This window comes from Haemaphysalis longicornis, unplaced genomic scaffold (assembly GCF_048455015.1).
Source record: "Haemaphysalis longicornis isolate Haplotype H1 unplaced genomic scaffold, Haemaphysalis longicornis Haplotype H1 scaffold_6, whole genome shotgun sequence".
Classification (NCBI taxonomy): Eukaryota; Metazoa; Arthropoda; class Arachnida; order Ixodida; family Ixodidae; genus Haemaphysalis; species Haemaphysalis longicornis.
The window spans coordinates 71,968,332-71,989,362 of record NW_027526407.1 but is presented as its reverse complement, the minus strand read 5'-3'; the positions used below and the strand labels follow the sequence as shown (position 1 = coordinate 71,989,362).

General features: G+C 49.1%; 3 protein-coding genes and 1 pseudogene across 3 annotated transcripts; 2 read left to right on the top strand and 2 right to left on the bottom strand.

Moving 5' to 3' along the window:
- The first annotated feature begins 19 nt into the window (after positions 1–19).
- Positions 20–3,272, top strand: LOC144143305 (heat shock protein HSP 90-alpha-like). Its single transcript, XM_077675077.1, has 3 exons — positions 20–152; positions 301–1,623; positions 2,240–3,272. The coding sequence occupies exons 2-3, from the start codon at positions 301–303 to the stop codon at positions 3,113–3,115; spliced, it is 2,199 nt and encodes a 732-aa protein (XP_077531203.1). The 5' UTR covers positions 20–152; the 3' UTR covers positions 3,116–3,272.
- A 6,840-nt stretch (positions 3,273–10,112) lies between these two features.
- Positions 10,113–10,205, top strand: LOC144143627 (small nucleolar RNA U3; annotated as a pseudogene).
- A 983-nt stretch (positions 10,206–11,188) lies between these two features.
- LOC144143300 (WD repeat-containing protein 20-like) lies at positions 11,189–14,923 on the bottom strand. The gene is made up of 2 exons (XM_077675073.1): positions 14,247–14,923; positions 11,189–12,386 (listed from the first exon to the last, which is right to left on the bottom strand). Exons 1-2 carry the CDS (start codon positions 14,493–14,495, stop codon positions 11,211–11,213), a joined length of 1,425 nt encoding a protein of 474 aa, XP_077531199.1. The 5' UTR covers positions 14,496–14,923; the 3' UTR covers positions 11,189–11,210.
- A 1,232-nt stretch (positions 14,924–16,155) lies between these two features.
- LOC144143298 (neurochondrin-like) lies at positions 16,156–20,984 on the bottom strand. The gene is made up of 2 exons (XM_077675070.1): positions 19,960–20,984; positions 16,156–16,839 (listed from the first exon to the last, which is right to left on the bottom strand). Exons 1-2 carry the CDS (start codon positions 20,794–20,796, stop codon positions 16,171–16,173), a joined length of 1,506 nt encoding a protein of 501 aa, XP_077531196.1. The 5' UTR covers positions 20,797–20,984; the 3' UTR covers positions 16,156–16,170.
- Between the last annotated feature and the right edge of the window lie 47 nt (positions 20,985–21,031).

The following is a 21,031-nucleotide window of genomic DNA, read 5'->3' as shown; positions in this document are numbered from 1 at the left end:
TTCTGGTTTCTTGTACCGGAAGTGCGCAGTGACACGCTTAAGAACGGCGCCGAGAACATTCTGCGGCCTCTTTAAAAGTCAGCGATCACCTCGTGGGCCACTCATTGCTTCGCTCGTTGCCGTGGAAGCTACGGACTGAGTGACATTTCAAAGTAGGTGCCGCTCTTTTTGCGTTGCGCAGTTGGCTTAATCACGATTTGAGCTCGCTCTTATCGCCGGCATCTGACTCTCGTGACGTGCTTGATAGTTGTGACGGCATTTTCTGACCGAACCGCTCCTTTTTCTCGCTTTTTTTCGCAGATGCCCGAGGAAAACCGCATGGAGGAGTCCGGGGAGGTGGAGACCTTCGCCTTCCAGGCGGAGATCGCTCAGTTGATGAGCTTGATCATCAACACCTTCTACTCCAACAAAGAGATCTTCCTTCGGGAGCTGATCTCCAACTCGTCGGACGCCCTGGACAAAATCCGCTACGAGTCTCTCACCGAGCCCAGCAAGCTCGACGCTCAGAAGGAGCTCTTCATCAAGATCATCCCCAACCGCGACGACCGCACCCTGACGCTGATCGACACCGGAATTGGCATGACCAAGGCCGATCTGATCAACAACCTCGGTACCATCGCCAAGTCCGGCACCAAGGCGTTCATGGAGGCGCTGCAGGCCGGCGCGGACATCAGCATGATCGGTCAGTTCGGTGTGGGCTTCTACTCTGCCTATCTGGTCGCCGACAAGGTTACCGTCACCTCGAAGCACAATGATGACGAGCAGTACACGTGGGAGTCGTCGGCCGGCGGCTCGTTCACCATCCGCACCGACAACACCGAGCCGCTCGGACGCGGCACCAAGATCGTCCTCCACCTCAAGGAAGATCAGACGGAGTACCTGGAGGAGCGGCGCATCAAGGATGTCGTGAAGAAGCACTCTCAGTTCATCGGATACCCGATCAAGCTGCTCGTCCAGAAGGAACGCGAGAAGGAAGTCTCCGACGACGAAGAGGAGGAGGAGAAGGAGGCCGACAAGCCAGAGGCTGACGCCGAGAAGGCCGACGAGGAGGGCAAGCCCAAGATCGAGGACGTCGAGGATGACGACGAGTCGGCCGACAAGGACAAGAAAAAGAAGAAAAAGATCAAGGAGAAGTACTCTGAGGACGAGGAGCTGAACAAGACCAAGCCCATCTGGATGCGCAACCCGGACGACATCTCGCAGGAGGAGTACGGCGAGTTCTACAAGTCGCTCACCAACGACTGGGAGGACCACTTGGCCGTCAAGCACTTCTCCGTCGAAGGCCAGCTCGAATTCCGCGCTCTCCTCTTCGTTCCCAAGCGCGCTCCCTTCGACCTGTTCGAGAACCGCAAGCAGAAGAATAACATCAAGCTGTACGTCCGCCGCGTGTTCATCATGGACAACTGCGAGGACCTCATTCCCGAGTACCTCAACTTCATCAAGGGCGTCGTCGACTCTGAGGATCTCCCCCTGAACATCTCCCGTGAGATGCTCCAGCAGAACAAGATCCTGAAGGTGATCCGCAAGAACCTGGTCAAGAAGTGCCTCGAGCTCTTCGACAGCGTCGCCGAGGACCGCGACATGTACAAGAAGTTCTACGAGCAGTTCAGCAAGAACATTAAGGTAAGCGTTTTTGAATCTGACCCGCTCTTCGTATCGCAGTATAATCCCTTCCCGCACAAAACGCGCCGCGTACAAGCGCTGGCATTGGGCCTCCTTGTGGGGCTCCGGTGACGGTCGCGGTGATGTCTGCGGTGGTGCATTAACGGAAGGATATTAACCCCGGGGCGAAATCTCTGATCTCGTCAGGGCCTCTCTCTGTATGCCCAATTGGCGTGGTCAATCGTACACGCCCTACATATCATTGTGTGCTACATTCATTGTAAATTCGCGTTGTAATGCACGATATAAGAGTAATTTCTGCTTATATTTCTACTGAATTTCCTGTAGTACCATAGCTCACTATATTTCTGGCTCTAAAGCCCGTTCTAAAAACATTTCTGCATTAAAGTCTCGCCCATGTAGTTGAACTTAAATTTGTGCCCTTGCCCTTGCATGCTCTTAGCATCAAATTGCGCTGTGTATGACAAATTGGGCGATGAACTAGGATAAAGCGTTTAGTCAGTCCCCATAGTCATGGTATACCCAGTGCAATTCAATATGGAGCAGTACCAACTAGCTCCATCCTATGTTCTTTTTTGGCATGTTAGCTCATGAATACCCATTGCTTTATTTGCAGCTGGGTATCCACGAAGACTCCCAGAACCGCAAGAAGCTCGCAGAGTTCCTCCGGTACTACACTTCGGCCTCCGGCGACGAGATGTGCTCGCTGAAGGACTACGCGTCTCGGATGAAGGAGAACCAGAAGCACATCTACTTCATCACCGGCGAGTCCAAGGACCAGGTCGCCAACTCCGCCTTCGTCGAGCGCGTCCGCGAGCGGGGCCTCGAGGTCATCTACATGATCGAGCCCATCGACGAGTACTGCGTCCAGCAGCTCAAGGAGTACGACGGCAAGACGCTCGTCTCGGTCACCAAGGAGGGGCTCGAGCTGCCCGAGGACGAGGCCGAGAAGAAGCGCCAGGAGGAGAACAAGGCCAAGTACGAGAACCTCTGCAAGGTCATGAAGGACATCCTCGACAAGAAGGTTGAGAAGGTCATCGTGTCCAACCGTCTGGTCAAGTCGCCCTGCTGCATCGTCACGTCGCAGTACGGCTGGACGGCCAACATGGAGCGTATCATGAAGGCGCAGGCGCTTCGGGACTCGAGCACGATGGGCTACATGGCGGCCAAGAAGCACCTGGAAGTGAACCCCGACCACCCCGTCATGGACACCCTGAGGCAGAAGGCGGACGCCGACCGCAACGACAAGGCGGTGAAGGACTTGGTCATGCTGCTGTTCGAGACGGCGCTGCTTTGCTCGGGCTTCGCGCTGGAGGACCCGCAGCTCCACGCCGACCGCATCTACCGCATGATCAAGCTGGGCCTGGGGATCGACGAGGACGAGGTTGCTGGGGCTGGGGACAACACGTCGGCTGCTGCCGCGGCGGCGGAAGAGATGCCGCCCCTGGAGGGTGACGACGAAGACGCGTCGAGGATGGAGGAGGTCGACTAAGCTGCTGGTCAGCTAGTGTGGTCGTGTGAAAAAAAGTCACTTGTACATTTGCCCACCGTCACTGAACTTTCACGTCACCTGTGTTCCTAGTGTCGTTTTCATGCTTGTGTTTATATAAAGTACTGTTGTGTTAAAATAAATTTCATTTGCTGAGTCACTTGTGCTTCCTGTGTGAAATGGGGGGGGGGGGGGGGGGGGGGGGGGGGGGGGGGGGGGGGGGGGGGGCGATCGTGTGTAAGCATTTGCCTGCTTTGCACGCCGATTCGCGGAGTTAGTACAAGGAAATTCCTGCATGCGCAAGCTGTAGCAAGTTAGTTCGGGACGATACGGGAAATGTGCTCGCACAATGATCAAGTACAGCATCGCAAACATGCGGCGCGCACTATACCGAAGCTGACGTGGCTTCACTGCACAGCGCAGAAGTAACGTTACAAAGCCTGCCTTATTGAGACTGTGGGGAAGAGAACGCTCTGGCAGTTCATACGGTGAATTAAGCGTACTAAGATAATGCATATTAATTTGACCAGTCGGAATGTCTACTCGTGAAAAGATTGGCGATTCGGAAGCTTTGATTACCGTGCCTAATGATCACGGATCCTCATCGTAAGTAGGTCACGGCCAGGTTGAAAGCCAAGTAACGGCTCTAGATAAAAGCAAAATGTGTGCGCCCTGAATCTGCGGATCAAATTTAAAATACAGAAAATATGTGGCTCGAAAACCGTGGGTTCGGTAGAATTTTGCTAACGTTTTTTTAGGGTTCCCGGAACAGGGGATCCCCCCCCCCCCCCCCCCCCCCCCCAATGGTATTTTTTGGAAGCGGCACTACCGTCTTAAGCAAGCAAAGCTGCTATCCCATAATGCAAAGTGGTATCATTTTTCTCAATGACCCTCTACTACAGAAGGAAGAAAGTCCGCATGTTTTGGAGTCTCAAAATGGACACACATCACAGATAGCAAGCAGTAATTGGGTGAATTTTCAATCCTGCACTTGAAAGGTAACTTCTAAGAACAATGAGGCTTTGCAATTTGATAATGGGCCACCTTGGCACCATACATTTTCCGATGTCGCAGCAGGTGAAACGATTGCAGTTCTTTAGTGCACACACACTGGTCTTAGAAACTTTTTTTTTTTGCTTTCCAACCAATTTTGACGAAACTTGCTGGGCTTGTTCAGTTTTTCTAACTGATTCCAAATATCTAGTTAGTTTTGATGTGAGGTAACTAGTTTCAGAGTTAATTAAAAATTTCCCCATATTGTTGAAAAAAAAAACTATTCAACAAAAGACTACCAGCGAGGCATGAATAGATACCAGAAGTTGTGTAGAAGGAAATATGGGAGGCATTTTCTTTTGTTCAGTAATCATATGCATGTTTACATCAATTCTAACTAATAGGTTTGAACGTACTCCTGCTGAGCAATTAAAAATAATGCTAATTAAAAATTTATATTGACACATAAAAAGCAAAATCTGCTTCCCATATCGCATGGTGTAGAAGGAAATATGGGAGGCATTTTCTTTTGTTTAGTAATCATATGCATGTTTACATCAATTCTAACTTCTAGGTCTGAACATACTCCTGCTGAGCAATTAAAAATAATGCTAATTAAACATTTATACTGACACATAAAAAGCAAAATCTGCTTCCCATATCGCACTTTCAACTTCACAGTGCAAAAGAAATGATCTTCCTAGCTGCGCTACATGCTGGGACGTACCTCTCGAGAATTTTGTATCACTGGGATACCACTCATTGCGAAAAAGTGGGAATTATGGGAAAATTGTTATTTTTTTTTAATCTGGCCTCTATGGCTTTTATGAGTACCTGGTACTATTCCACGTGCGGAATTTTCAGAGGAAAAAGCTGTGCAAATCAAGAGAAAAGTGCTACCTAAAAAGATGCTTTTTTGGGCAATTTTTCGTCCCAAAGACCCATGTGCAGAAGAATACGGGCACTGCGATGCACACGCAGTCGCTAACGGGCCTCTGAACTTGGCAACAATACGAGCCACCCACCCGAAAACAGACAATACAATACAGTTGAACCTCGTTATAAGAGACATGGATGTAAGAGACGATTAAGTATAAGGGACACTATTATGGTTGGCTGCCCTATTTTTCCCATTGAATTGGCCTCTTTTATAACAGACATCGGATGTAGAAGACAGTTGGTTATAAGGGACAAGTCATCCTTGAACTTTAATCAATAATCTCGCTTGTAACAGACATTCTAACTTCAGATGCAGTGCCAGTCACTAACTGCAGTTGCTTCCATTGTGGAAACACAGGTGGACAACAGACGCCTGCAGTCGCTATTTATTATAACTTCAGAAAACACGCAGTGGTTCAGTCAGCTATGAAATGACGATGAGAAGCCCTGCCAATGGAAATGCAACTTACAGAAGTGGTTGAAGCTTACTGCCATCCATTGGAGCGCGACCGCATATGCGGGCTCTCCCACTCGCGTAGCTCCCAATCAAGAAGCATCGCAGGCGTTGAGTCCTGCAAGTGTAATGAATAGCCTGAGCACACAGCGGAAGAAGCTGTGCACTCTGGTTATTCATCAGGCTTGTGAACTCAACATCTATGATTCATCTTCCACAAACAGAGAAAGGAAAAAAAAGCTTGTAGAATCGGTTGTAAAAAACAATGTAACTACAGTTATGAAGCAAACAGATTCACAACTGTTTCATAAATTCTGGGGGCCAAACATAAATTAGAATGAATCTTTTATGCTGTAGCGTTCCTTTGAGCTTATTTTAGTCATACGGTGCCCACATTGAACTAGGGTTTTATTAGTAAGTGATAAGAGACGTGTCTCTTATAAAGGGGTTCTATACTGATTCCAAGACAGCAATTAAAAATTTCGACTTTGGCCACTTTTTACGAGTGACACTCAGAATTCTAGAAAATTAGAATTCTAGAAAACGAGGGACGGCCCACGAACACAGCTGAGGGCTCACAATCCGGGCAGGGCCTAATCTCCATCCCTATCACGGGGAGCAGTATGTGAGGGATCTCCTGGCCACATTTAATGACATCAACACACACTATCACCTCTCCTGCCGGATCTGCCCACCAGCGGACCAGCCAATGCCACCGGCTACAAGTGCGGCCTGAAAGGCACTAACCAAAATAAAGTTTTCTCTCCCTCTCTCTTGCAAACTACACCTGCTATTTTTGAGCGATGACCGCACAGTGTGGCAGGACACTGCCTCTAACTGTTCGAGTGTTTTGTGAATGACTTTGTACTTGCAAGCCACCTGCATTTCACTCGTGCATATCTCAGTGGACAGGCCCTCTTTTAATTTTTACTCTCTCAATTGTTATATCTTGTCTTAACTTGCATGACAACCTAAATACTGTACACCTGAAATCGTTACGATATTGGTTTCTTTCTGGCATGAATTAAGACACCATGACCAAAAAGCACCAAATGCAACCAAATATGCCGAGTCTGGTCAAACTGTGCACTTGCGTCTACAAATTTGTTTTTTGTTTTGTTTCTTTTTTTCAGTAATTTCAGAGGCTTTATACAACCAAGTATGCGGAACAAGCATGCCCTTAACATCTCCAGTTGTTCTGCTACTCTGCCGTGCACCTGACAGTAGTATTTTACAAGGCAAACCCATCACACGAGTCCTTGACAAACTCCATGATTGTATCAGAGGAGTTCCGTTCTACGTAGTCAGGGGCTGTACTCGTAAAGACGCCTTCCGAACATATCGCCTACAATCACAGCAGTGCTATTCTTGACGCTCGGTCAAAAGAACTGGTCAATTCATTTGGTTGCAAGCAAACTAGTTGCACAATCAGAACTCCGTCAGCTATGCGTTGGAAGAAATCTGTACTAGTAAGCAAGAGAAAGGTGAAAGGCTACACACTGTCCTGCACCTTGAAAATCCATAACTTTAGCTATCCCATACCATTTACATTACCGCAAAGCTGTTCATGGCTATGGGATTGTCATGTGTGTGCACAAAAACTTCTGAAGTTCACTCAGGGCAAAGTCACGAGCTCTATGTGCGACAAAGTGAACGTCCAAGTATGCGTGCTATTATCATGCCGTACTTGCCAAAATCGCATACCGTTAGACACGACTCACACCTCAAGCTGATATGTCTCGTCACTTGCATACACATTTATAGCAGATCATTTATCAATATATGCACAATTTTCAAGATCAGTATACTCCCAGGTAGACAGTAAACGTTTCTTAAAGGTTTAAAGCTTCTGGGTGAAGTTTCTCCCGGCCTCTTGGCGCTGACAGTTTTGAATTTCACTTCTTTTCCGTTGTCGCACTGGGAAGGCTGCTGTTAAATCTTTTTTTAACAGCAAAGTTGCTTAGCATATTGTAATTTTTACATTTCCGCACTTAAAAATACCAAAAAATGCCAAGTGCACACACGTGAGAACGGGCTTCGCGGCGACCACCCGGCATTTAAAAAAAACCAAGAAAATTATGAGCACTCGCGCGTGCATGCCTTGCATCGACCACCGAGCATCCCAGGCGTACGTTTGGCATACACACTTGCGGAGATTGGGCAAGACTGGCCAAACAGAAAAATTCCAGCGTTTGCTGTAATCAACACTTGCTTGGAATGAGGAAGAGACGTCATAGTGTACGCCCCTCTAAGGCGATTCCCAATGAATATCATTTCCAAAAAAAATGAAAGAAGCTCGCATGCATAGCAACATTGACGGAGTAAAGGTCATTGCGGCAGCGAAGAAGAAGCAAATCGGCTGCAACTTTTTTTCAAAACTTTTTCCAGGCTGCAATCATGAACTCGAACCTTCGTGATGGCCGTGAAGGTTGCGTACAGCTTCGCTACCTTCAAGTCTTACACGTTAGTGTGAGCTTCGTTCATTTTTCTTTTTTTGCCTCCCTTCGTCTTTTCCTAGCTGTACAACTCTCACCAGACACACCAATACCCCCACCCTCCATCTCCTGCGGGAACATTTCGAGATGTATTCAAAAAGACACTATTGGTTTCTTTCTCTCCGGACTCTTTTTCACAGTACACTTAACCGTTGTTAACATATTGGCAGGTCACTAGTACCCTGAGCCCTGCACCTCTGGTCAGTGCAAATTTCAAGGCAAGAGCAGCTAGGTAGGTGCATGCAGTCGTGCAAGGCTAGACTAACTGTTTTGGTAAAAGGTAGATGGATAATGGGGTTTAACACGCCAAAACTACTCAGGTTATGGTGCGCCACAGTGGAGGTTTCTGGATTAATTTTCTTAAAAACAAAGGCGTTTGTGCTTCTCGCCTCCATCAGAAAAGCGGCCGGGAATCGAACCCGCGTCCTCTTTGATAAAAGGTGGAAGGAAGGGTGTAGAAGGAAGGCAGGGAAAGTTAACCTGGCCAGAGCCTAGTTTGCTATCCTGCACGTGGGAAAGGGAAAAAGAGGCAAAAAAGAGAAAAGACAGAATGAAGAGAATTTGGAGTAGACACATATGTCCAGCGCTCAAGCACTGACACTAATTGACACTGAAGGCGTTCAGTCTATAGTCTGGTGTTTAAGTTCGTCGCCCGTAGAAAGCGTAAAAGTTCCTTAGTCGCCTTCTGAGCGGATGACAGATAGAGTTTGGCTAGTTTGTAGGAGATCGCCTTGAAGGAAACACTTACACAGAATAAAAGACGACGATGAAATGCTTATATTGTCCCCTTTTTGTCTTTATTACGTTCTTCTCTACAATACGTTCCTTGAACTAATGCACACCCCAACGGACTTGCAAAGGTTCAGCAGCAACACCCGTACGTTTCAGGCCTAATTTCCGCACAATGTATTGCTTTCCTACGGAGTGATATCGGGCATGGCGTCAAGTGGCTTGGTTGTGTAGAGTGGACAAAGATCCACAACATTTAAGTGAGAGTTCACAATGCTGAAGCCAGAATTAGAACACAAGGTGTGCTTGGGATACACTCACCTTCCGCAAGTTTGGAGCAAACCAAGTGCCACGCACATGGATGTTCTTGCGTTGCTAGTGCCAGCAATACGAAAAAGAAGGCGATAGGGGGTGGTAATAAAGGGAAGACATTGAATACAATGGCAAAGGGGTAACGCACTATAGGCTTTTCTAGTGAGCAGTGACACACTGTGTCATTGAGGGGCACATTTGAACACATATTCACGCGCCTCCTAAAACTTAGTTTAAGTGAACTGGACAAGCTGGCGTCGTGGTGTGAATATTGCTTGAGAAGCTGGGTTTTCACCCCATGAACACCGGTTGTATTTTTAAAATTTGTCTTACACCTCAACAAGAATATTTTTCATCAAGCATATAATGTGTTACGACACTTTTATGCACTAAAACGAGATTTCAGGTAGCTTTACTTCTGTCAGCTCATGTTTAGCTACTATTTTTGTAGGTTTTAGTGGTTTGGTTCCTTTCAAGCAACTTTTGTTCGAAGTTTTTCTGTGACTGTGGTGTTGTGCTGGGTGGGTTTTAATTCGCAGTATTTTTAGTTGGCTGGTTTTGACTCCTTCATGTTAGTTTTGGTTGTTCATATAGGCCAGCGAAGGGTTGACAGAGCTGGCTGTGACAACATTAATTTTTTTTACAATTAGGATTGTTTCGCCCATTCTAGTTTCGTTTTAGCTCTTATTTCACGAACAGTGGTTTTATGTGCTTTAGGCAAGTTTCGGCTGTGTACATAACCCCACAACTAGCTCAGATAACGCCTGGCTGTGTTAACTGCGGTTCACATATACGCGGAGGGGAAGGGCAACTGGATGTGACAAATTTCCACTCCGAAAAGAGCAGGGCCCACTTTTTATATCTGTAGCGAGAAAACTTGAGGCGTTGCTAACATTAGAGACAAATAAAAAAGCACGGGAAGTAATGCCTCCTGTCCCCTTAGTACTACTTTCTTGTGAACATGTGGTGTCAGCATCAACGCCTCACGAGGCTCCGGGCAGGCCGGTCTGGCACCCGCCATGCAGTTGCCCTGAAGTCGTTTCATCTGTGCCTTCCAAGGAACACAACGCTTGATTGTAAGCCTATGCTTCATAGGATCATTTCTATAGCATAGCTTGCAAAGACCACACTGCTATCTTGGAACGCGCTTGATTGTAAAAAAATTTTCTGACTACAGCTGAACCTCGTTATAAGAGGCATGGATGTAAGAGGCAATCGGGTATGAGACACTATACACCCAGATGGATGGACGCCCTATCTTTTCCATTAAATTGACCTCTTTTATACCAGACATCGGATGTAGACGATAGCTGGTTATAAGGGACAAGTTATCCTTGGATTTTGGTCAAAAATCTCGTTTGTAAGAGACATTTTAACTTTGGGTGCGGTGCACTGGTCACTAACTGCAGTCGCATCCCTTGAGGAAACAAACGGGTACGACAGACGTCCGCAGTTGACATTTATCATAACTTCAGCAAACACACAGTGGTTCAGTCAGCTATGAAACGATGACAAGAAGCCCTGCCAATGAAAACACAACATACAGAAGTGGTTAAAGGTTACCGCCATGTGTACAAGCGTGACCACGCATGCGGGCGTCTGCGCAAGCCAAGAATACTGGGAGTGTGCAGTGGGCTCTCCAAATCACGTAGCTCCCAATCAAGAAGCATCGCAGATGTTGAGTCCTGCAAGCCTCCTGAATAGCCACAGCACACAGCGGAAGAAAGTGTGAGCTCTGGCTATTCATCAGGCTTGTGGACTCAACATCTACGATTATTTATCTTCTGCAGAGAGTGAAAGAAGAGAAAGCTTGTAAAAAACAGTATAAATACAGTCATGAAGCGAACAAAGAATCAGAACTATTTCATAAATTCTGGGGGCAAAACAAATTAGAATAAACCTTTTGCAACATGGTGGAGTGTTCTTTTGAGCTTATTTCAGTCATACGGTGCCCACAGTCATGCATGCCCAAGGGGTTGACCAGTAAGTGAAAACATGGTTCCCTGCCTAATAACAGACCTCTCAAATAAGAGACAGAAGCTGCTCCCCGGTATGCCTCTCTTATAAAGGGGTTCAACTGCAGTGGCAACTAGACAGCTGAAAGAACGATTGCCTCAATCCACAAGCCAAGCCAAGCAATTTTTATTGGACGCGCCCCACCAAGCAGCACCGAGAGTCATACGACGGTGGACGCCCTCCCAGGCCTCGCCCAGGTGCAGACATAACCTTCCTGACAGGCGGTCACGAGACAGTCCTCCCGAAACACAAGCGCTGTCAGCCGCTCAGGCGCCACTTTCTTGCAGATATGCGGCTCCAACATGGGCACTTCATCAAGCCGTGGACAAGCCGGACTCCCCACCAACTTCTGGTGCGCCGAGCCGACCGTAGCCGCGTTGGCGCTGCGCGTCGTCTGCGTCGCCTGCTGTTTCGTCTGCTGCGTCGTCTGCTGCTGAGGCGCCTGCGGTTGCTGAGCCCCCGCCGCGTTCGGGCTATTCCCGCCGGCCAGCAGCAAAGACGCGCGCGGCGCCCGCGGCTGTTTCAGCACATCTTCCGTCAGGTCCCAGAGGCACAGCTGGGTGTCCTGGCCGACCGACCCGAACCGGTACGACGTGTCCACTGGCGGGCAGTCCCCCGACGCGTGGCCGCTACCCTCGAGGCACGCGTCGAAGGCCACGCCCTGCACCCACGACCGGTGTCCCTGACCACGCGCGACCACCCGCTTGTCGTGGAAGCTCCACACCGTCACCAAGTCGTCCTCGCCTCCGGCGACGACGTACTTCCCGTCGGGGCTCCAGCAAACGCAGAGTAGTCCGCCGAAGTAGCTCCGTACGAGCCCGACGAGGTCCATGGTGTCGTAGCAGAAGACGCGCAGGAAGCCGTCTTGGCTCACGGTGGCCAGGTAGCGGGCGCAGGGGGAGAAGGCAAACTCGTGGAGCACGCCGTCGCCGATGACCCAGCGGTAGAGCGGGTTGCGGGTGCTCTTGGTTTTGCAGGTGAAGACGCTGAAGCCGTCGCCCTGCTTGAAGAGCTGGTAGTGGGGCGGTGTCGAGCCACAGGGGAGGTCCTCCTTGTAGACGTAGAGCTGGCCGCTGGCGTGCGAGACCAGGAACAGGCTGCTCGAGTTGGGCAGCCACTTGAGGCAGGTGACACGCGTCTTGTCGATGAAGCGCTCGTCGTTGTACAGCCGGCTGAGCTCCTTCTTGACGGGGTCGATGAGTTGGACTTGCCCCGCGGAGAAGCCCACCAGCAAGAGGAGCCCACCCTCGGCTGTGGTGGCCGGGTGGAAGTCGTGGCAGGTCGGGTAGGTGCCCTTGTAGACGCGCTTGTCCACTGGCTTGCTCAAGTCGGCCGCCTGAACAGGGGAGAAGAGAGAGTTAGTTGTGCTGACGCAAATTCAAGTTGCGGTCCTCACTCATCAAAGCTACACATGCGCTATGAGGTGTGCCGTATTTACTAGTCTTCAGATTAATTTAACCCGCCTGGGGATCTTTATCGTGCGCACAGCTGTCATGAAGAACAGACGAGCATTCTTGTTTCTCACTCCATTAACAAACAACAGGTTCAGTAATACTCGTCATACGGGCACTTTCAACCGCGATCGTCGCATGCTGCTACATGGCAGTTTCAATCGTGATCGAGCCCGATTGTGCTCGAACTCAATCCTGGTTTCGCAAGCGCGGTTTAGGTTTCCAAGCGTGATCGGACGAAAGTGGTGATACTCTCGTCCCCACTGACTAATGGGACAGAAGTTGACAACTTCAACTAGCGCCAGAAATTGTGTCAAATAACTTGACCCAAATAAGCATGCGGTACCTTTTATAAAGTTATGTACACCTACGACTGCGCGAAGTTACCAGACGCCAGCCGTGATGTCCATTTTTGGCGCCATCTGGCGAATGCGAGCACAACCGGTGCAACTTCTCAAACGGGATCGAAATGTGCCGTGTAGCAGCGGCATTGCGTTGCACGCTTCACTTCAATTTGGATTGAAAGTGAACGTGTGACAGGGGCATAAACAACTTCGCAATGAGTCAACTGCCTCAGACACGGGTTCTTGATTCGAATGGAAGCCCACCAAATTGCATGGGTTATGGGACATTACCAAACAGCAAGGGCCCTTCAGCTCTATGCATACAGTGTAAGCAAGGGATTCATCATAAACAGTGCCTGAAAATATGACGAGAGAAGGGGTGAACTACAGCATACCTGCGGTTTGACAACTGAAGAAAAAAGCTCTGTGTGCACGATACAAACCTGCAATGATTGATGCTAATTTTACGATGAATCGGTGTTGAACCACAGAGCAGGTTAGAGGTTAGTGGTTATACACTCCACGCCTGGCGCCCGTGGCAGCGATACGAAAACTAGAATTTCTTTCTTACAGTGATGCTAAAAAAGCTGTCCACCTTTCTTTGCCATTTAATTCACTACGGTACGCCCACAATGTGGGCAATTGGTCAATTCGGTAAGTACAGCATGGTCATCTGCTGCGGTTGTCCTTTTTTCTTGCTGAGTTTCGCAGTTAATCACTAACCCGTCAATTCAGTCATCAAGCACACATGCGTGGTATGGACGTAATTAACAGCTAGCATACTTGGAATGATGATGAACCGACGGTAGGTCGTGTTTAGTGATGTAGACAGACCTGTTTCCCCAAAAATCATTGCACGACATTTAATGTGCAGTGCACGTGCCTACAAATCTACTTTACCCTCATCATACACTTGGTCAAACTCTTTTTAACCTCAAGTGGGCCGTCTATGTGTTTTCTTTCCTTGCTGGTTTTACCTGTTCTTGAATGCATGAATTGCTCGAAGGCAGTCGCAATAAAGGTTTGATGAAGAACTTGCAATTTCTAGCTAAAAACTTCTGCCACAAAGCTAAAACAATAGTTTAGGCAATGCAGAGATTACACCATGAAATGAAACGGTTATAAAGACAGCGACACAACTGACTTCTGGCCAAGCAAAAGCAGGCGAAAGAGATTCAGGTTACATTCTGGACTTGTAAAACTTAAAGGCGTTTAACGAGACGAAAAAAAAAGAAAGGAGGAGACAAGTCCCTCCCTCAGTCCCGTAGTTTAGTTTAGTTACGTTCTTGTGTTTTGTACCAAGTACCCCCTCAGTCCCGTAGTTTAGTTTAGTTACGTTCTTGTGTTTTGTACCAAGTACCGACTACCCCGCCCCGGTCCCTTACAAGTTCCCTCCGTTACCTTCTTGATGCCGCGGTACATGTAGACGTACAGCTCCCGGCCAACATTGAAGCAGATGCGATCCTCGGTGCCGGCAGCGTCGGCCAGCGACACGAAGGACACCTTGACAGGGCTGTTGGACTGAGTACTGGTGTAGCCGACGCGGTTGGGACGCGAGTACTCGGACAGGCTGAGAACCTTGTATGTGCCTTCCCGGGTCGTAAACTGCGTCTTCAGCTCGTCTTTACCGCCGACCTCGCACGCAGCCATCTCGCCGGCACACACGCACACCGCCGGTAGCTGCAGGACGCTTAGAGACGCCACGCGTTCGACGCACGGGCCCGGCTGACTCACATCTTCATCCGTGACCGATTCATCTTCGGGAAGCGGGGCGCGGAGTTTACCCAGCCTGGCGCTCGCTGGGCGTTCGGATTACCACGGCATCATCTCCGATGTCAATTCCGAACGGAGCGGACGCATGAACAGATTAGCGTTGGGTGGGGACGCAGGGTGACGGTAGCAGCGGCAGTGGGTTGTTTGCACCGTGGTTGGACGGTTGGACACTTTGGGCGAAAAACAAGGTGGTAAAAAAAAATTAGAGCATAGTTTTTTTACGGTCAGCGGTTGCGAAACTGCTGCCGGACACCGAAGACGCGGACGCGACGCCGCCACGCACTTTCGGTTAATGCGATCGCAGCGCTACGCGACGCGAGCGGCCGGAGCACGCAAGACATCCGTCGCATGTCGCTCCTCATGCGGAAAGTTTAGTCAAAACGCAAATGCGTGGAGAAATGCGCACGTCGGCCCCAGATCATAACTCGTTCGTTGACAACGACCGAGAAACCTCATGAACTTATGTTAATCCCACACTGTCTAGGCTGGTGTAGTCCTCCAACCCTTCCAGTACACTCCAGCACTTCTGTGCTGAAATAAAGTATTTTAGATATTGTTCTTCTGCCCGACCACCTACGACGTGTATTATGTATCTACGACATGTATTATTATGGCAGCACCACTGCAGAAAATTGCTGCAAAAATTCGGTTGATCACAGCCGAACCAAGTGTACTTATGGGGAGTAAATATTAGTGCGGTGGATATGGAGCATAGCAAGTGGAGATCTGCCAAGCGTTGTTGGCTAGTGGTAGCGCCAAATTGGGAATCAATTGTGGGCAGGCAAGGAGGATTCGGACCCGCCATTGCCTTTGATTGAATTACCACTCATACGTTTGTCGAGAGTAGGTAGAGCCACGCTCCACATTGTAGCCTTCAAATAAATGATGCCGTAGCTGCGACTCAAGCGAGTAAGTCCAGAATCAAGATAAAAAAAAAGGGAACTTTTTTTTTTTTTTTTCTGGGACTCCGCATGCAGTCTCTACTGAGCTCCTGTCAAGAAGGTACATCACCTTGAAATGATGAGCAGGTGAGTAGGCAACGCGAAGCGTTGACATCAACTGGCAGGCATCACATAACTTTAGACTGATGTGATAACGGTGAGGCTGGAAAATAATGAGACCACTTTAAACTTTGGGATTAAATATTGACTATGTGAGAATGTCAAGGCAGGTATCATTTAGAGCATGCGCTTTCGGAACACAGGGTTTGTCCCTCATAGTTTGATGTGAATGTGCCAATGACACATGAGCAATTTGTACTCTATCAGTAACATTTCTGAGCTTTAACGATGTGAATGTGCCAATGACACATGAGCAATTTGTACTCTATCAGTAACATTTCTGAGCTTTAACGATGGAACTGATCGCGGAGAGCAAACCAGGAGCTCACCAGGAATGCAACTGGTAGCAGCACTTGTGACCGCAAGCCCATCACAATAACTCAGTTCACGAACAAATCGAATCCTCTTAAAAAGGAAAGAAAGTGGCCAGGGAGGATTCACTCCTCACTTCGTAAAGCTGTAGTTTACGAAGCAAACGCACAAAACCTTTATTAGAAGTTAACAACGGCATCCGGGGCAGTCCTCTGAACAACAGGCTCCAGATCCGCAATCACCTGCTTCCCCAAAGAACTCAACTCTTCCCACTCTGCGGCATCATCCACAGAAGGAGGTAAATACGCAAACAGCGACGCACAACGTCCAACGAACTCCCGCAGGTCAATCGCGTCGGGAACAGGTTTCAAGCTCCGCAACCTGTTCCGCAGCAGAAACAGTCCCAAGAGCGCCAGATTCGCTCTCAACAGCGCCGGGCACTCCCTCTCATTCGCCGCCACTTTCCCGACGCACAAGTCCAACAACTCCGGAAACGGGTGCAACGCTTCCGCGTCCAAAACAGCCAGGTTGAGAAAGATGCCAGCGCAGGTTTCCAGCTGCTGTGCGGACGAGTCACTCCATCGAGTCAGATACTGGCAAAGTTGTGGTAGGATCGGCGACTGGAGCACGATTGGCCGTAGTGTGTCGTCGGCTGTCAGGTGGCACAGTGCTGGCACGACCAGAGGCAGCATGGCTTCTTCGGAAGAGGCAAGGTCGAGGAGCGGGGCTAAGACTTTGGCAACTTCAGGCCGCATGGACGTCGAGTCGTCGGCCAACCATCGAAACAGCAGGCGGGATACGGGCAGCACTGATTCATGGCCGGGGCCCCAGGACGGAGACTGAAACACCTGCAGGGCAAAAGAGGGAGGTTATACGAACTGCAGGATGAGTAGGATCTTGCCTGACTTTATCATCAGTCTATTAGTGTACCCTAAAGAAGAAAGTGCATGACAGCTGCATCTTACCGGTGTTCACCTACGGGGCAGAAACTTGGAGACTCACTAGAAGGGTTCAACTTAAATTGAGGACAACTCAGCGCGCAATGGAATGGAAGATGATAGGTGTTATAACATTAAGGGACAAGAAGAGAGTGGAGCGAGTCAGGGAACAAACGCGTGTTAAGGACATATTAGTAGAAATTAAGAAGAAGAGATGGACGTGGACAGGGCATGTACTACGCAGGCAAGATAACTGTTGGTCATTAAGGGTAATAGAGTGGATCCCCAGAGAAGGCAAGCATGACAGGGGGTGGCAGAAAGTTAGATGGGACGATGAGATCAACAAGTTTGCGGGGATAAATTGGTCGCAGTTAGCACAGGACCGGGGTAATTGGAGATTAATGGGACAGGCCTTTGCCCTGCAGTGGGCGTAGATAGGCTGCTGCTAATGATGATTAGCATACACTGCAGAATGAAGATTCTCCTAAATGGCCTCGACCTGGGCCATCCAGACCCACTATTTGGCACAGTGAACTTTTTCCAGCTTCCTCCTTTACGAGTTCTCTGACTGCCCTTGTTTCTCACCATGCCTATTGGTAGCCATAGCATAGTCAGTCTGCCAAATTGTGTGTCCTGCTTAATTCCCACAGAACTGTATACTCCAAGGCTGTTGCTTCCTATCCGAAGGCATTATACATAGCGTCCTTTTCGCAGATTTTCGGACTCGCTAAGTTTGCTTTCAAGGTGAAGTTTCTGCACTATAACTTCAGCTGGTCCAGTATGACAATTTAAGGTTTTTGAGAATCAGAACAACAACGCACTCTAAGAGGGAATCGGGAAATGCAAGAACACATAAGGAACCCATTATGGTGAACCTCAACGAAATCTGCAACGTAACAATCTTTGTTCTCTTCAAATCTTAAATGCTACTGAAACAAAAAATAGACAAGCTATTCACGGTACAAGCTTTTATCTGAAATAACGATTTTGTTGTACAGAGGTTCGACTGTATTTGAATGGTGTGGATGTCTGCTAATGACAGGAACTTTTTCTGTTCTGAGGCCATCAAGGTAAGAAAACCATGTCTGGGGCTTGGGCTTGTGGCATAGCGCTTAGGTGCATAATGTCTCCCACATCCTAATGCTATGTTCAGACTACCGACGTTACAGCCATATCGTGCGCTATGGACGTAAAAAACGGCATTTCACACAGTTTGGTTAATTGTAACATGAAATGATGTCATTATTTGATGATACTAGGACAGTTGCGACAACAGTCTGAACCAGGCCTAAGGTTCGGACCTGAGCTTTTAGCCGAGACGGACAAAAGAGTTTCGCCGCTTGGCTTGGGGAGCATCCAATAAACTATCCAGAGCTTGAAATACTATTCCTATTAGTTGGACAGTACAGGCATGAGAGATAGTCTGTAGTGAGCCTAACCCCATAAAAAATAAAGCATCCATGATGCTTTCAAACACTTTCTGGACTCTGCCTCACGTGGCAAGTCCATAAACATTATGCGGCACTTTTGCTGTGCGCACGTTAATCTACATATAAGCAGGGACTCTTTCATAATGCCACCAGCCCTCCTTGTAGAGTGCCCGTACTCCATAAAATATGTGAGACGCTGCACTTGTACAGCTGGTTATGAAAAAATATTGAGAGCCCTGACTACTGACCCCCCAAGTACCAAGCACATGATTCCCGGAATAAAGGAATTTAGGTGAGCAAAGGCTTTTTATGGCAATGAAAGGTAAAAATAGCCAGGTATCCAAACTCTGGCACGTAATAAAGATCCTCCAGAGAGTCTGAATTAACTTCCAATGCGCCGCTATGTCAAGCATCATAGTACACATGTAGGTTCAAAGCACGACACCCCCACCTGAACCTTTGTGAGCAAAAATGTCCGTACAAAAGAACCTGTTTGCTAGCCTGCCTAAATGGGCCTAGTTTCATTTTGTTAGGGCATGACAGTCGGAGTGATCGCGCACTCTAGGACAGTGAGTGCGACGATGGTGAGGATCTCAAGCAGATGATGCAGCATGAACTCCACCTCCAATGCTCCCAGGAGCAGTGCTACACGTTCCGGTGTTCACCCTGTAACGATTCAGCACAAACTGCCTCACTGCTACTCTGCGTGTGCGCGGTACGCCAGTGTGTAGTGTGGAGAAGCCAGCGCATCAGACAGGTGCCGACACAATGATGATTCATCCCGCAGCAGTTGTGAGAACTAACTGTATCTGGATGTACCATGGTTGCAGTCTTTCTTTCCTGCCCTCTCTTCAGCGTGGAGAGGATGTTTTGTGTTTGTCCCAAGTATTCCTTTGTTCTGGTAAGCTGTACCCTGGGAAGGTCAACCCATATTCCGTATCTTCGTTAAAACTCTGAGATTTACTGAGTTTTTGACTGCCTGTTTTGTTGAACCAATACGTGGCAACCCCGTAAGTTCTTGCCAGAATTTGTTTGAGGATGTCGTCCGGGTAATGGATAGGCCTCGTCTCCGAGTTAGCATACATGGGGTCCACCAGCATTCCTTTGTTTTATGCAAGCCATCACCAAGGGGTGGGGGGGACTCCATTCTTGTGATGTACTAAAAGCTCCGATTTAGCCTTTGATAGTTCATTTGTGTGTTGTCAGTTGTGTGCGTGTGTTGGTATTGCTGTTTTTGTTTTATGCCTGGTCAGGAGACGAGCAGTAAATGTTCGTTTGTTCAACCTTTCCTTACCACAACCTTGATGCATGCGCAAACCAAACGGGCCGACTGACCTAGCAAACAAGTTACCATGCTCTAGGCATCGCAAGCCCGCAAGGGGTGTGACACACTGTCTTGACATGTTGCTGAGCTTCGGGTAGGGCACGCTACAAAAGACGACTCAACGAGCACAACACTACGCTGTGCGCATAGCCACCAGTCCACGACACCAGCAGCTTTCATGACCCACCACTTTACATCACCTTCCCGCATGCATGTTCTTTGCTTCGTCGTTCTGCACACAACCACAGGTTGGAAACAAACAAAAAAGGCTCCTACCTGCTCCAAAAAGGCCAGAAGCACGGCCGGAACACGAATAGCAGCGGTAGGCATATCTCCCCCGGAAACGGCACCATCCACAGCCGCCTCAAGCAACAGGCAGCAGTTGGCCACCAGTCCGGCGTCCGGTACTTCGCCTTCTTCCCCACAGAGCTGCATCTCCAGTTCGACCGCGGCCAGAGCGACGGCCGGTTCGTCGAGCGCGTGCGGCCCGCGGTGTTCTGTCAGCGCGGCGAGCAGGGCGAACAACCCGCGACGCGCATCCGCTTTCAAGCGCCCCGCCCGTGCCTGGCCCAAGCCGTGGCGAACGACCACCAGTAGAGCATCTCCGTCGCCCAAGTTTGAGTCGGGTAGCTCAGCTGCCACTACGGCTAGAAGGGCACCCAACTCGGGCGGAGAAGACTCGAACAACGCGGATAGCAGGCCGCTCTGAACAAGCGCTCGACGTCCTGGGGAGTGACAGACCAGCCGGGAGGCGCACTCGACGCCGGTGGATGGGTCCAGGTCTCGCAACGCTTCCACGAACGCCTTCAAGGCTGGTAGAAGGGAATCGCAGAGGGTGGCTTCGCCGACGAAGGCGCAAACAATGTCTGCGCCCAAGACGCGGAATGAATCTTCTTTTTCCTGCAGCAACCTCACGACGAACGGTACACCGATGGCATCTAGCAGCTTTCGCTTGTCTTTGGGCTTTAACGATGAGGCGTCGACGGCTTTCGTTAGGACGAGAAGCGCCGCCAGCTTTTCAACGTCCGAGGTGGATGAGTGCAGGGCTTTTAAGGCGCTCTTCAGGACGCGCGAGGGTTTCGGTTGCGACGAGCTAGCCTCTTGTGAGCTCATGACGCTCCAATTTACCGGTATGCAGTTAGCGACGAATACACGCAACCCTTACGCGATCACCCCGGTCATTTCAGGCAAGAATAAACTTATCTTTAACAAAATAACAGCTTTGTAACTGCGTCGTTGTATCAACGTCGAACGAACGCTCGCAACGTGCTGGGCGCCGCCATCTTGCTTATTTACGCTGTAGCTGCCCTAGCGGTCATAAAACACATTAAAAAGATGGGTAATATTC

Bases quoted from the DNA above. Each gene is read 5' to 3' on its own strand.
- LOC144143300 (XM_077675073.1), bottom strand. From the start codon at position 14,495: ATGGCTGCGTGCGAGGTCGGCGGTAAAGACGAGCTGAAGACGCAGTTT. The intron at 12,387-14,246 runs GTAACGGAGGGA...TCCCCTGTTCAG, and splicing joins TGTACCGCGGCATCAAGAAG to GCGGCCGACTTGAGCAAGCC.
- LOC144143298 (XM_077675070.1), bottom strand. From the start codon at position 20,796: ATGAGCTCACAAGAGGCTAGCTCGTCGCAACCGAAACCCTCGCGCGTC. The intron at 16,840-19,959 runs GTAGGAGCCTTT...TTTGCCCTGCAG, and splicing joins TTCTGGCCTTTTTGGAGCAG to GTGTTTCAGTCTCCGTCCTG.
- LOC144143305 (XM_077675077.1), top strand. From the start codon at position 301: ATGCCCGAGGAAAACCGCATGGAGGAGTCCGGGGAGGTGGAGACCTTC. The intron at 1,624-2,239 runs GTAAGCGTTTTT...CTTTATTTGCAG, and splicing joins AGTTCAGCAAGAACATTAAG to CTGGGTATCCACGAAGACTC.